The 16,512-nt window shown below is 42.2% G+C and overlaps 1 protein-coding gene and 1 non-coding gene across 2 annotated transcripts; both read right to left on the bottom strand.

Annotated features, from left to right (window-relative positions):
• Positions 1 to 10,450: 10,450 nt before the first annotated feature.
• Positions 10,451 to 12,882, bottom strand: LOC148146296 (putative G protein-coupled receptor 139). The gene is made up of 2 exons (XM_087998630.1): positions 12,813 to 12,882; positions 10,451 to 11,376 (listed from the first exon to the last, which is right to left on the bottom strand). Exons 1-2 carry the CDS (start codon positions 12,880 to 12,882, stop codon positions 10,451 to 10,453), a joined length of 996 nt encoding a protein of 331 aa, XP_087854756.1.
• A 2,486-nt stretch (positions 12,883 to 15,368) lies between these two features.
• On the bottom strand, positions 15,369 to 15,450 carry trnas-uga (transfer RNA serine (anticodon UGA)). The gene has a single exon. It is a non-coding gene; the product is annotated as a tRNA-Ser (tRNA).
• Positions 15,451 to 16,512: the final 1,062 nt, after the last annotated feature.

Below are 16,512 nucleotides of genomic sequence, written 5' to 3'. Positions count from 1 at the left end.
AACATGCTTGCATCCTAACAAAAGGAAAACTTGCAAAACTACTCACTGACTCTCGTTGAGCTTTTGGTGTGACCCACCATTACGGAGCATTGTGGAAACATCCTTCCTATTTTAGCTGATTATGAGCGTAGTTGTACACACTTTAGCAAGGGGGGTTCTCGAACCACTCGCTTGCGTGGTCGGCCCTTTCATTTGTTCACAAATTAATTTCATAGAATTGCCTCGAGTAAATTGTTGCAAATATTGCCTAATAATAGCAAATGTATTTAGAGATGAATGGGAACGCTTCCAACGTCTGACACTGCTTCCACAATAGTGGAGGACAAGTGTGAAATATCTGCACAAGTTAACCAAAACTGTCCAAAGTTTATATTCACAGGTACACCCAGTCTTGGGACCAGGGAAAATTGGAGCCGAGGGGACAAGGCCGGTGCCTGGTTCTGAGAGCATGCCACACAGTAGTCAAAGTCAAAGCAATATTCGTGTGGACGCACAAATTTCGTTACAAGAGAACACCGCCTCAAAGGGAGCCCAGCTCCTGGTGGGACATGTGGAGTTGGGTGGGCTCATCGCTCGGGTCCTGCAGCAGCGCCCTACTGGAAGGATTTATTGTCCTTGTTCTCTTTTCACTTCTCGCGGTCCTTAATAGTTTCATTAAGCAGGTTGTGGATGCTTTGTTTCACTGCTGCTACACGCTGTCCCATTATAATTTCCGCTGATCAGCATCTGCCTGGCTAATCTGGGCACTGAGCCCCAGACTCCACACCTAACATCGCTGAGACCTCTTATTCTGAGGACTATCAGTCCGAATCTGAGCTTCCATGTCCATACAATCTCCTGGCTCTGCTTACATTCCTCTTTTACTGAAGCTCCTGACCCTGCTCAACTGATTATGTAACAAAAGAAGAGTTTGTGGAAATCATATTGCTCTTAATGGCTTCCCTCCCGGTTAAGTAACCATTTCGCTGAAATGCCACTCAGCAGGCAGAATATTAGTCCTTGGCATGGAGCTTTAATAAGCTGTCTCACAGCCTCCTGTACATAAATTAGTTCATCTCTCACTAGACGGTAATGGCGAAGTGTAGCGTCTCTGTTCAAGGCCCCTCCGTCCTCCTGCTTAATGTTTCCCCATTGTGATGTGTTACTCGAGCATGTAGTTTAGTTGGTCAAGCATGCAAAGCCCCGCCAATTAGTTTACAATGTTTCTCTAATCAAGGACATCTGTTATTGATCTCTGTAAACAAAATATTAGGTGGTAACTTTCACTCCTGTCCACTTCTGGAATACGTATCATCAACTAGAGCTGACTCCGAGAGCTGGGTCCTGATTTGGGACCTCCGTGAACCATACTGGCACTTTTTATTTAATGGTCAGCCTGTAGCTCAGCAAGGATCTTGTATCCCATCTAACTCTTTAACTTGCTGCTTTACCTCGGAGTCTTACCGAACCACTGTTTGGACAGTGAGGTTTCCCAATATGCATCGTGTTAATGCTTAAGGTCTGCCTCCCTAGATTTTGTTCAATAGAAAGGGATAAAGAATAACTGACGAAACGACAAACCAGTCAGTTTGACATCGGGATTAGAAAACTGATCGCAGACCTAACACGGGATAAGGTATATATACAGGTAGAGAAAACTGAAGTAATTCCAGACAGTCAAGCATAGCATTGCGAAAAGCAGTTCATGTCTGAAAAGTTTGGTTCATTTCATTGACGAGGTGATGCAAGTAGCAGATCACGATAACGCTATGGATGCTGTACATTTGGACTTTCCTAAATGTTTTGATACGGTTCCTCATAACAGGTTAATTACCAAAGGAGGAATGCTTAGGATTGGTGTGTCTCTGGCAGCATGCAATCGATGTTGGCGAAAGGAAATGAAACAGATGATAGTTACAGCTGGTCATTTCTCACATTGAACATGAGTTGAAAATGGTGTTCCCTTGCAAACTGTGGGGATCTTCCTTTTCTCCGATTTGGAGTTACTTATTGATCTACAGTTAAAGATGATACGACGCCAGTGAGAGTTGTGAATTGTGAGGATGATGCTGAGAGACTTAAGACGGACTTTGAAAATTTGTTCAAATGATCAGTTACCTGTCAGATGACATTTAATGCAGAAATCTGTGAGGTACTACAGTTTGGTTTCAGAAACATATAAAGACAAATTCGGGCTCAAAAGCACACTTTTGAGATTAGCACAGGAGAGGACAGAATGAGGGTTCATTCCACATAATTCTCTGAAGGTGAACAGATAATTTGAAACATTATTTCAGAAGACTTGTAGGATGTTCGAGGTTTTAAACAGGGATCTGGAGGAAAACAACAAGTAAATAATGATGCCACGTCGCTAAAAATCATTGGTGAGTCCACGTGTAGAGTAACTTTTTCAGTAATGGCGCCAATTTAGGCTATGGAAAGAGTGCAAAGGAGATTTCGTCCAATCGTACCAGAATAAAGTGTTTAGATACAAGGAAAAATTGGAGACACTGGTCATGTTTTTCTAGAAGCTGAGAAGATAAGGAGGTGATCCCAATGACGTAATTAAAATTCTGTATGATTTTAATCGTGTAAAAAGCATATTTTATTTCGATTAATTAATATGTCAGTGACGTGTAGTCGTAACTTCAATATTGTTAGTGAGACGACGAGGAATGAGGTGAAGAGGAGCTGTCCAAAGTTCAATGGTGCAATATCTTAGCAGGGGTGACAGTGGAGAAACAATGGCGGGTATTTCTGTGTATAATACAGAAGTTTCAGGATCAGTTCATTCCAAAAAGGAAGAAAGATCCTAGGAGGAGGCATGGGTGGCCTTGGCTGACGAGGGAAGTTAAGAAACATATAAAGTTAAAAGAGAAAAAGTATAACATAGCAAAGATAAGTGGGAAAACGAAGGACTGAGAAGCTTTTAAAGAACGAAAGAGGATTACTAAGAAGGAAATAGCAGAGAAAAAATGAGGTAAGAAGGTAAACTGGCCAATAATATAAAGGAGCATAGTAAAAGTTATTTTAGGTATGTGAAAGGCAACAAAATGGTTAAGACTAAAATTGGGCCCTTCAAGACAGAAACAGGGAAATATATTAAGGGAAAACAGAAATGGCAGAAGAATTGAATTGGTACTTCAGATCTGTGTTCATTGGGGAACACACAAGCAATCTCCCTGAGGTAACAGTAGCTGAAGGACCTGAACTTAAGGGAATTTATATTTGCCAGGAATTGGTGTTGGAGAGACTGTTAGGACTGAAGGTTGATAAGTCCCCGGGGCCTGATGGTCTACATCCCAGGGTACTGAAGGAGGTGCCGCGAGAAATCGTGGATGCGTTGGTGATTATTTTCCACAGTTCGATAGATTCTGTATCAGTTCCTGCAGATTGGAGGGTGGCTCATTTTATACCACTTTATAAAAACGGTGGGAGAGAGAAAGGAGGAAATTATAGACCAGTTAGTCTGACCTCAGTGGTGGGAAAGATGCTGGAGTCTATTATAAAAGATGAAATTACGACACATCTGGATAGTAGTAACAGGATAGGTCAGAGTCAGCATGGATTTATGAAGGGAAAATCATGCTTGACGAATCTTCTGGAATTTTTTGTGGATGTAACTCTGAAGATGGACGAGGGAGATCCAGGAGATGAGGTGTACCTGGACTTTCAGAAAGCTTTTGATATTGGGGGCAAAGTACTAACTTGGATGGAAAGTTGTTTGGCTGATAGGAAACAAAGCGTAGTGATAAACGGCTCCTTTTTGGAATGACAGGCAGTGGCCAGTGGGGTACATCAGGGATCAGTACTAGGACCGCAGCTTTTTACAATATATGATAATGATATAGAAGATGGTATTAGTAATAACTTGAGCAAATTTGCTGATGTTACTAAGCTGGGTGTCAGGGTGAAATGTGATGAGGATTTTAGGACCTCGACAAGTTGGGTGAGTGGTCAGATGCATGGCAGATGCAGTTTAATGTTTGATAAATGTACGGTTGTCCACTTTGGTGGCAAGAACAAGAAGGCAGATTACTACCGAAATGGAATCAATTTAAGTAAAGGGGCAGTACAGAGAGATCTGGGTGTTCTTGTACACCAGTCAATGAAGGTAAGCATGCAGGTACAGCAGGTCGTGAAGAAGGCTAACAGCATGCTGGCCTTCATAAAAAGAAGGTTTGAGTATAGAAGCAAAGACGTTCTTCTGCAGCTGTACAGGGCCCTGGTGAGACCACACCTGGAGTACTGTGTGCAGTTCTGGTCTCCAAATTTGAGGAAAGACATTCTGGCTGTTGAGGCAGTGCAGCGTAGGTTCACGAGGTCAATTCCTGGAATGGCGTGATTACCTTACACTGAAAGACTGGAGCGACTGGGCTTGTATACCTTGAGTTTAGAAGACCGAGAGGGGATATGATTGAGACATATAAGATTATTAAAGGATTGGACACTCTGGAGGCAGGAAACATGTTTCCGCTGATGGGTGAGTTCCGAACAAGAGGACACAGCTTAAAAATACGGTGTAGACCATTTAGGACAGAGATTTGGAGAAACTTCTTCACACAGAGAATGGTGGGTGTGTGGAATGCTCTTCCCCAGAGTGCAGTGATGGTCCAGTCTCAGGATTCATTTAAGAAAGAGTTGGATAGAGCTCTCAAGGATTGTGGAATCAAGGGTTATGGAGATAAGGCAGGAAGAGGACACTGATTAAGGATGATCAGCCATGATCATATTGAATGGTGGTGCAGGCTCGAAGGGCAGAATGGACTACTCCTGCACCTATTGTCTATTGTTTAAGAGAAATGTCATTACACAGAGAGATTGTCTGAGTTGTAATGCATTGGTAGGGAGAGTGTTGAAGCCAGGATACATAGAATGTTTCAAAAGAGAGTTGAATATATGTTTTAAAGGGATGAAGATAGGGAACGACCGACCCAGCGCTGGACAGTGGTACTACCGGGGGAGCTCTTTCTGGAGTGGGTGCAGATGATCACATGGTGCCCTTCTGTCCTGCAAAACTCTCTGATTTTGTTATTATTTGCCCTTCCGTTCCTACACTGTGAGTTTGACCCATTGTATAATAATGCTCACCTACAAAAGCAAGAGAGATTATACACCTGTTTATTTCAATTTCTCCCGGCCCAACCAATCCACCTGTGCTTCATCACACTTTTCATTAAGTAATCTTGAAGTGTGTTACTGGAAAGGTTCTGCATCTCATGTACCTTCTATGGAAAAAGAACCAGACTTAACATTCGGGGAGTTCCTGGGGTTTCGAGTTCACAGTGAGATGGGAAGCGTTTAGGGGAAGGTTATTCACAGAGAGGGGGTGGATGCCTGGAATGCGTTGCCAGCGGAGGTGGTAGGACAATAATAAAGGCGGTCGGTGAGATGTACCTGGACATACAAATGAATGGTCTGGGAGCAAAGGGAATAGAGCCATACAAAATAGGCGGCAGGTTTAGATAGAGGCTCTGGATCCCCGCAGGCTTGCAGTTTCGAAGAGCCTGTTCCGGTGCTGTAAGTTTATTTGTTCTTTTTCCTTCGGGTGCAGTATCCATCTTCAGAGTTGTTTGCAGTTAGGAAAGATATAAATGTTAGAGGAAGTGTGGGGGCGGGATGCAGGAGTAAACGATAGGTAGGAATGTGCCCAGAGAGTGAGATTGTGCGAAGATAATCCTCACAGAATGAATAGTTCCTAAAGGGGATCGTTGTGGTCTGACAGCATAATACAGTTTTCATAGTTCTGCGTGCAAAAACGAATTCTCGTTATAATAGAAGCAGTTCCTAAACCCACACAGGATAGCAAAAGTACAGGAAACATTATCTGTTCTAAGTCGAACAAACCACATAAAATTACAAAAATATATTGCCCAGTGGGGTACATATAAGTGTACAGCTTCAGTTCTTCAAGGAAAGAGGCGATATATTGAATCTTAATGAGAACACAATTCAATATGTGTACCTTTAACTTTAGTCCTTCTGACAAGAGAAACGACCAAATCATAACTCCAAATAGGTTTACGTGTTCATTCTTTTCCGTTTTATTCATGAGTCACAGTCAATTCAGAAAAACAAACTGTGGTAAATGATCATGCTGATGACATTTCTAATTGGTTGTTTGCGTCATCTGACTTATTATGTTGTTGCATTCGATGGTTTCTTTTCATATGTATGGGTATATATGTGGTTGTGAGAGGGAAATAATGCGTACATTTCTTCTGGCTCTTTGTACTCTTATCTGTGCGCTAAGATGTCTGTGAAGATGGTTCATCTAGTCTTATTTCATTACAGTTGTTCTTGACTTCCTTCCGGAAATATTCCTCCACTGAGAGCGCAGGAAAGATGCATGGTACAACAGAAACTCCTGTAATATGACTCCACTTGTTTATACAAACCTTTCAAGTTCCATTAACTGCCATTAAAAGCACATCATTCTGAACTTTTGCAAATAGATCTTGCTATTTAGGATGCACTGGAACCTGCCTTATTTAATATTGCACAGGAGCACAGGTTGCTTAACTTATAAAAGATTTGTTTCTTTCAATGCAGCAATATCATAACCCAGAAAGCAATTTCTGGATCTTGCTCCCCAGTTTTTTTCTTATTTGACGAATATTTCCACACCTGCCTGCTCGATTTCTTGCACATTTCAATACACCCATCTCTTTGGCACTGTCAATACGCATGACTTCCATCACTTCTTCTTCCCCATTTCACACTCTCATTTTTTGCCTTCACATGTTTTTTTTCCGAATCTCCACCCATTACCCATCTCACTCTCCGACCTTGTAAATTTAAATCCCACCCAACAAATTTTGTACTCTTTGTGATGAGGAGAAGCACATCTCTTCAGGAGACCATTGTGCTGCGCAACAATGATCCCAGTCTCTGCGAAATCAGAACTCCTCCACTGTATGTCACCCCTCAAGTCATGCTGATGGGTTTTGCGTAAATGGTGAAACTCGTGGCATGCAAAACATTTCTAAGATTTTTGCCACATTACTACTATGGATTCGTTCCTGCTTTTCAATCTACATCTAAATCCACGGAACGGTTCCTGCATGTTCTCCACGCTGTCCATCGCCATCTCTTTGGTTCCAACATGTACCCCAATGACTGACGTTTTACTCTAACTTATGCAATCATTCTCTTTATGATTCAAACACTTGCACCCGCAGACAGGACATCATAACGTCCTCGCGATGTAGCTGCAAAACTAAATGTAGTTCTTTCTAACGATTGAGTCACACACCATGACTAATCTGCCTTCCAGCCGCTCCGTTTTCTTTCAGCGTATCCTTGACACAATGGTACTGTGGTTTTCTCTCACGTCATCACCCAGACTCACTCAAGTTGCTCAACAAATCGGACTCCAAAATATAATACATGTGACACAGAACCAAGGATACTGTGTTTCCTGCACCTGCTTTCTCTATTCCCTTGGCGAATGGTCACCAGTTCACGTGCCATCTCTGCACTGCTCCTTGACTGCTTATCACGATGTCACGTGATAACCCTCTGGTTGACTCTTCCAGAAACCTCTCTCTTTCTTGAATGCTGCACAGTGCGAAAAGTTGATTCTCCAAGTCAACCACGTGTTATTCAAGAACTGTAACTGTCTGACACTAAAGGCAGATCTGACCATTCTTGATACCTTAGTAATCCAAAACCTCACACGTTTTATATAGCCCAAATATCATGAGCTTTCCCCGAGTTTCTGCCATATTGGAAGATCAAGATGATGCAACATGCTGATGACCTGCTGTCCCTTAAATATGATCAGTCGTTCTAAAGTCTTCTCTTTCTCTCTCTCTCGTTTCAGCGGGGATGGAGGAAGGGAAGGAAACACTACAGTTATCTAATTTTGGGGCTTCACTCTTTTGTGTCGCTGGATCCTTCAAGGGGCCTTTCACAATTATGATGAGCAAGGCAACCTCTCTCAGAATCCTCAACAGTCTCTTCTCAGTGCCACCTTCTGTTGGATTTTCTTCCTCCTGTTGAACACAACTCTCCTTCAAAATCATTATGAAGTTGGCAAGCGAGGCAGCATTTCACAGAAAGCATCTCAGTCATATGATGCCGTTGCCCTGCATGCCTGCAGGTCAGAAGCAGAAAGAGAGTGGTGAGCTTGTGGGTATTTACCAGAGATCTTCAACTATTGGGGACGAAGTAAATGAGAGCATTGGCGTGCAGATCAAGGAAACTCGCTGGGCAATTTGGGTTGTAATATTTTGTATTTTACATACATTAGGGCGGACTGTGAGAAGTGTAAAGTATGGGACAATGAAAGTCAGAAATGTCGACAAAGTACGTTGTATACATTTCTGGAAGAGTACATTTCCAGTCGTACCAGACATGGAATTGTCCGGAATCTGGTTCTAGTAAATGAGGCAGGCCATGTGGAGAACAGCAGAATGGCGGAGCATTTGAAAAATAGTAATCAGAATACGGCAAATACAGAAAATTGTTTGGAAGTGGGTCGAAATCAGGCTATGTTTAAGATCCCCGGCTGGATCTTAGGCATCTAAACTTTGAACGTGACTAAGCTAATTAGTAATGCATTATGGTTGATAAATCATTGGATGAGAATGGGGGAATTTCAAAAGAAAGATAAATATGATTGAAACTAAATATGTGCATATGAGTAATAATTGTAGGCTACGTAATGCTAGAGTGAATATATCACGATATCGATGGGAATACAAGGAGGATAAAGGAGGCATATTATACATTCTGCAATATTAATTGTACTATAAATTTGTAAGAGATTCGGAAATGCAGGAGAGCGGCTAAGGCTGGAATAACGTGAAAGTGAGCTCTGCAGATGCTGGAGAACAGGGTCGAGAGTGTGGTCCTGCCAAAGCACAAAAAAGCATTCTCTGAAGTTAACCAGTAAAGCTTAAAGAGTTGTTAAGAAGTCGTTTTGTATCCTTGGATTTATCAGTGAGGTATAATGCTGAAAAGGAAGAAGTGCTGCTACACCTCTAAAAAAAACATTTGTCAGAACCGGATCTCTGGCTCAGTTCCTGGTACCTTACTGAAAGAAGAATATCATAAACCTGGACAGAGGACAAGGGATATTTCCTACAATTATTCCAGAAATGAAAATGTCCTTTGGGAAGGAAGGTTAGAAAGGTTTATTCTGCTTGGAGCAGAGAAATTAAAAGATGACCTTATTGGTCAGCTCAATATTACAGACAATATTTAGAGTGCAACGAAGGATTAGATTAGATTAGATTACTTACAGTGTGGAAACAGGCCCTTCGGCCCAACAAGTCCACACCGCCCCGCCGAAGCGCAACCCACCCATACCCCTACATTTACCCCTTACCTAACACTACGGGCAATTTAGCATGGCCAATTCACCTGACCTACACATTTTTGGACTGTGGGAGGAAACCGGAGCACCCGGAGGAAAACCACGCAGACACGGGGAGAACGTGCAAACTCCACACAGTCAGTCGCCTGAGGCGGGAATTGAACCCGGGTCTCTGGTGCTGTGAGGCAGCAGTGCTAGCCACTGTGCCAACGTGCCGCCCAAAGGACATTCTGTTTCCACAAAATGGTGCATTAGAAACAAAGGAGTACAAGTATCAATATTGTTAACAAGAGAGCCAGAAGTGAGGTGAAGAGAGACTTCTTTACTCATACAGTTATTCGAATTTGGAGTGTGTTGTCCAGGAAAGTGTAAGACAGATTCCATATGACGTTTCAAAAGATATTTGGATAGACGTTTGAAAGTGACGACGTCAGAGGGCTCCGAAAATCGGCCGGGAGAATAGGCTTCGCTGATTCGCTCTTTCCTGAGCTACTGTATACACATTGTGTTTCATAGCCTTCTTTTGATCTGCGAAGTTTTATGATTGTATGTTGTTTTAATTTTTATTACGGTGCATATTTAACCATAATCTCAACATTTTTCAATTGTAAAGGATGCAAAACATGTCTTCTTTTGTATTATATTTGCACGTGGAACTGGCATGAATTTATTTGGCGTTTGCTGAAATGACGCATCTCTTTGACTCTATCCATATGACATGTAGCAACTGTTCTAGCCCATCGCCGAACCGTTTCGATTACCTGAGATGCTCTATTTCTTACTGTAGAATTTTGACAGACAATTGATTAGTTTTCTGAAGTTAAGCAGGACTTGTAATAAAACAACGTGCACAGAATCATTCAGAATTATTGATAAAAGCACAAAAAAACAATAAGATTGGTTTCAGTGGTGAAAAGTTCCGAACAAATATTTTGTAAAGGAGCTGAGGAGACCGTTTCCCATTCTATTTTGAAATATTAACATCATGACGCCTTATTTAAATTTGAGAGGCCACTCACAGATCGAGGTTTTCTGTCACATTCCATCACATTTGAACGTTTCGGATCCTTCTGCGTAGTCAACAAGAAACTGAATTTGCTTGACTATTGGCTTTGCTACCTTGAATTTGCTGAGTTTATACACACATGACTAGCGTTTCTCTCTTCTCAATTTTTCCTGTTTAAATCCAGCAGTGATCGTGCTGAAAGGACACACCAGCACCTTCTTTATCTCCTCTCGGAACTTGTTCTGGGAGATTGCGTATATGAAGACGTTGTTGCAGGAACTGAGCAACTGAAGCATATTAACCATCTCTTGAATTATATACCGTGGGTCATTAAAATCCAGGCCAGAGAAGTAGCCTTCACCTGTAATTCGCACGTAGAGAAAATGCCCGAGATAGCTTGCCCACAAGAGGAGGAAGCTGATGGAGATTGTGAAGAGCAAGACTATGGACTTCTTGCGATTGGCCATCTCCACATCACCACGATTGTCGGCACCCCGGACCCTCCTGCGTGCTCTGCTGGCTGCTAAGATGTGCCTTACGGTCAAGTTGTTCAGAAGCAGGATAAGCAAGAATGGTAGAAAAGGTGTAAATGTGTGGTCCAACCAGTCATAGACTTGCCAGATTGGCCAAGTATAGAAGATCACTCGAACGTCACAAATCCAGCCCACTCCATTCACAGTGTGCAAAGGTTGATAGATGAAGTAGAAAGGGATGTTCTTGATACAGCTCATGGCATAGATTACTCCAATTACCAACGATGCAGTTTTCTCCTTGCAGTATCTGGCCTTCAATCTCTGGCAACAAATGGCTACAAAGCGGTCGAAAGTGAAGGCCACGGTCAACCAGACTGAACCATCCCGGCTGCAACGGACCAGCACTGCACCGAGTCTGCAAGCAAGCGTGGTGGATAGGTAACTGTCCCGAAAGTAAATGCGTCCAATCCGGTTCAGTACAACAGCGGAAATGATGACAATGAAGTCACTCACTGCTATTGCCACCAAATAATAGGTGATGCACCGGGAAATTCCACACCGTCCTCGGGAGAGGATTGCAATTGCTATCAAGTTTGCTGTGAGAGGTAGAGACAGAGATATGTTATGATACATATGCCACCAGCTTTTGAATCATCTAATGTATTGCTCAAGTTTATCCTTTAAGATTCTGGTTTTGTCAAATCCGTTGATAAATGTTTGACATCCAGTGCTGGATTAATTACTTTTCAGCACATGGAGTAACACAAACTACCCCTTCATAAATTCAATGCCTCCCCCACCCCACCTTTGACAGTGAACCAATACTCACGTCTCGCTATCAAAATAAGCATCTGCAAAATGCAAAATATTTGCTGCGACGTTTTGATGCATACCATGTCCCATCCATCCAGCAACACTATGTTTGCTGATGTAAAATATGTCTACATCCAACAGCATTTCGATGGAACTTTCTAACTTTCCAATTAACACATATCCTTGTCACGTCAATCGATGTCATATATTGTTATTAACTGAGGTTACAGCTGATCTCTAAATCTGCCATTTCTTGAATTCCTGATATATGTCCAAAAGTGGTGATGATGTCTTCCACTGCCCATACGATATATTGTGCGATTTCATGTCTCAATGGCTCCATCGTTCCATCTTATTTCCAATTATCTCTGTTATGTTATGAAATATTCAAGCTTTGTGCACTGTATTCTATTTTATCCTTATGTCTCTCATGGTGACCTTCATTTGTTTAAGCTCTCATGAAAGACCCCTTCGTATTTAAGGCAATCCTCTATGGATCAAGTCAAACCCGACGATTTCAAATAGAAATCAAAGATAAGCAACCAACATTCATGATGTCAGTGTCAACCACATCGAACACAAGTAAAATAGGCTGACCCATTTCAAACTCCATACGGAAAATACTCCATTGGTAACATTTTGAATACATAATCCATTTTTTAAAATTGCATTTCCACTCAATTCCTCAACCCTTTCTGAAATTCAATGGTTGAACATCAAGTACTGCAACGACCACGTGCCATGAATGAATAAAGGAAGTCCCCAAATCTCATTAAAAATCTCCATTGTGAACATACTAGACTGCAATATTTGCATCGATCCAATAATCAAAATGTAGATTGCTATGCCAATAAACTAAATTATATTTGATCTCGCAACTATCAAGTAGAATTATTGTAATATAATAATCGCACAACCCCGTCGTAGTCCGTGTTTCTGCATTACGACGGGATTCTTTTGTCCAACACTAAAAACGAAAACGCAATGCTCTGAAAATAGTGGATTAATATTAATAGAACCCCTGTAATTTTAATTTCTAATTCAACCTTAAACTGTATCACATCATAGAATGCAACCATATAAATTACCACGTGCACACATTAACAAATAATTGAAAATTTTTCAATACATATAAGAACATGAGCTTGATCATGAATAAAAGACGCAACACATTCGTAGCTAAAAAAAACAACAAAATTTTGTAGTTAACGTTATTTACCAGGGACACCAATAAGTGCGAGAATGGGGTAGCAAATTGCAAAGAATGGGCCGTTCGCTGCACCGTGCATTGTCTTTCAAAAAGTGGAAGTACTCCCGAAGCTTCCCACATTATCTCTAAGACGCAAACAAATCATCCCTCATTTATTTACAGTAATCAAGTCCACAGGGGCAAATAACTGACAACACATGCATTCAGAATATTTCATTGAACCAGCGTGTTAACTCACCCATGTGTGTCCAACTCTCTTTCCCATCAGAAAGATGAATCACCTCAAAGAACGTCTAAGAAAATTTAATGTTGCAAATGCCACAATTGCCACAGACCATGCCTGCATGAATTCATATCTTAGAATCGCTTATGTTAAATGCTGATACGTGCCCCATCACTATTTTTTGTTTCTTCTCATCATTGCGATATTCCCAATTAATGCACGTTCATAGGTATCTGTTTACAGTAGTATTTGGCTCCTCATCAGGTGTTCGAGTATTTTATATGATCATGTTGCCCAATGTCATTATTGACTGAAAATCTGCAGCATTTATCCGAGTTGACTTCTGGCTAATTAGGAATGAGCGATAACTTCTGTCATAATAACCAAAACACACCTCCCAGAAATGACGAAAAATGAAAAATCGAACTATTGTTCCTGCTTTATCTGAACTTTCACAGCGAATATGTATCTTTTGTCACATTCTTTAACTCAACAAGGAGACATTCGTTATACATCTTCCTTTGTGCCTTCATTTGTGTTCTTACGTGGAAATATTCAGTTTCCAAACAGTGCTATGAAGTATCAGTTAAATACGTAAATAACTATGAGAGCTTGACATTGCTTGCCACTGCTGCTGATGGATGCGTCAGTTGTAGAGAGAAAGTACCTGGAACCTAGGATTATGTGGGAAGCAAGAGAGGATATTGTAGAGCCGTTGGCAATAATCTTTTCGTCTTCACTGTCAACGTGGGTGGTACCAGGGGACTGGAGAGTGGCAAATGGTGTGCCCCTGTTCAAAAAAGGTAACAGGGATAACCCCGGGAATTACAGGCCAGTTAGTCTTACTTCCGTGGGAGGCAAAGTAATGGAAAGGGTACTGAGGGATAGGATTTATGAGTATCTGGAAAGAGACTGCTTGATTAGGGACAGCCAGCACGTATTTGTGAGGGGTAGGTCTTGCCTTACAAGACTTATTGAATTCTTTGAGGAGGTGACCAAGCATGTGCATGAGGGTAGAACAGTGGATGTAGTGTACATGGATTTTAAAAAGGCATTTGATAAGATTCCCCGTGGTCGGCTGATGCGGAAAGTAGGGAGGCATGGGATAGTGGGAAATTTGGCCAGTTGGATAGAGAACTGGCTAACCGGTCCATGTCAGAGAGTGGTGGTAGATGGTAAGTATTCAGCCTGGAGCCCAGTTACAAGTGGAGTTCCGCAGGGATCAGTTCTGGGTCCTCTGCTGTTTGTAATGTTTATTAATGACTTGGAAGAGGGAGTCGAAGGGTGGGTCAGTAAATTTGCAGACGATACGAAGATTGGTGGAGTTGTGGATAGTGAGGAGGGCTGTTGTCGGATGAAAAGGGATTTAGATACGATGCAGAGCTGGGATGAGGAGTGGCAGATGGAGTTCAACCCTGTCAAGTGTGAGATTGTCCATTTTGGAAGGACAAATTAGAATGCAGAATACAGGAATAACGGTAGGGTTCTTTGTAAGGTGGAGGAGCAGAGGGATCTTGGGGTCTATGCTCATAGCTGTTTGAAAGTTGCCACTCAGGTGGATAGAACTTGTAAAAAGGCCTATGGTGTATTAGCGTTCATTAGCAGAGGGAATGAATTCAAGAGTCGTGGGGTGATGATGCAGCTGTACAGGACCTTGGTAAGGCCATATTTGGAGTACTGTGTGCGGTTCTGGTCGCCTCATTTTAGCAAAGATATGTAAGCTTTGGAGAGCATGCAAAGGAGATTTACCAGTATGTTGCCTGGAATGGAGAATAGGTCGTACGATGATAGGTTGAGAATGCTAGGCCTTTTCTCATTGGACCGGCGAAGAATGAGGGGTGACTTGAGAGAGGTTTATTAAATGATCAGGGGAATAGATAGAGTGGACAGTCAGAGACTTTTACCCCCAGGTACAACAGAGTGTTACAATGGGACATAAATTTAAGATGAAGAGTTGAAGGTACAGGGGGGATGTCAGGGGTAGGTTCTTTTTCCAGGGAGAGTGGTGGGGGCGTGGGCCGAAGGGCCTGTTCTGTGCTGTAGAGTTTAGATTAGTTTAGATTGGCCCTTCAGCCCAACAAGTCCACACCCAGACCCCCTCCCCTACATTTACCCCTGCACCTAACACTACCGGCAATTTAGCATGGCCAATTCACCTAACCTGCACATTTCTGGACTGTGGGAGGAAACCGGAGCACCCAGAGGAAACCCACCCAGACATGGGGAGAATGTGCATGACTCCACACAGTCAGCTGCCTAAGGCGGGAATTGAACCCGGGTCTCTGGCGCTGTGAGGCAGCAGTGCTAACTACTGTGCCACCCACTCCAATTTCACCCTCTTCTGTAGTTGACAAGATTCGAACCTGCGTGGGAATGCCCCAATGGATTTCAAGTCCATCGCCTTCACCACTCAGCCACAACTACAGATAGGCTATTGTTCTATGTTCTATGTTGAAGTGATGAGTTATGAATCCATTGGGACTGCGGGTTGCATTTCGTCAGATCGCAAATTTCAAAGGACTTCCAGCTGTGTTCATTTTGACAGACTGAAAACCCATCTGAACCAACGCCCATTTCTCTCAGGTCCAGAAATTTTTTTTTTGATAATCAGGAAACTCAAGTTCTGAACCAGAAGTGTACCAGACTCAGAGGGAAACATTTCGATATATCGCCTGAGAGTTCCATGTGCTTAACGTCGGCAAGGTGCTCCGACAAAACGCAGCTTTAGGTGGAACACAACCTACTTCTCCAGATAATGAGAATGTTTTGTGGTCAGTTGGGATATGGAAAGGACAGTGAGCTTAAATAGTTATACTCGCTGCTCTTGTGCAAATTTCAATTTCCAAAATGCACCGACCCAAAACCTGCAGTTTCCCCACGGGATGAGAACGGAGTTTGATAGTCTGGAACTTTCTCCTCTGCAATTGGCGATTAAGGGGTAACCTCATTGCCATGAGCATTTGAAAGGTCAGAACACACAAGCGCTGGAAACTTGGACATGCATGAGACGGATCCTTGATATTCTTCATCGAGACGATGTCACAAAGGGTGATTTTCCATGCCGTATAAACACACTGACAGGGAGAAATTGATCTGGAGGCAAAATGATCGCAACTGAAAAGTTAAAAACGGAATCAGTGAGAGAAGACAGAAGAGAGCCGTCTTTTTCCCTGATAGCTTACTGGTGAGGATTTGATGCACTCAGAACCACAGTCAGTGTTCCATTCCCGTTCAGGGAGTTCGAATTCATGAATTCTACTAATTTATCGTGAAGATAATTGTTATGAAGTTGAAGGCGTATAGTGTACCGTTAAGGGAGAGTGAATGTTGTTCTGAACTGAGAGCTTACAAATATCTGCCACATGACTAACCAGCAGTCTCATAGTGTTCGGGAAAATTGAAGATGTGGCAGATTTGGCTGTGAAATAGATACCTGAGTATGTTACCTTTTAACAATTCGGTCTTTCCTATGCCCCAGGAAATGCA

Source organism: Chiloscyllium plagiosum, unplaced genomic scaffold, assembly GCF_037043375.1.
Source record: "Chiloscyllium plagiosum isolate Xiang-an unplaced genomic scaffold, Cpla_swu_hap1 HiC_scaffold_21, whole genome shotgun sequence".
NCBI classification, from domain to species: Eukaryota; Metazoa; Chordata; class Chondrichthyes; order Orectolobiformes; family Hemiscylliidae; genus Chiloscyllium; species Chiloscyllium plagiosum.
This window is presented reverse-complemented; position numbering and strand designations above follow the sequence as displayed.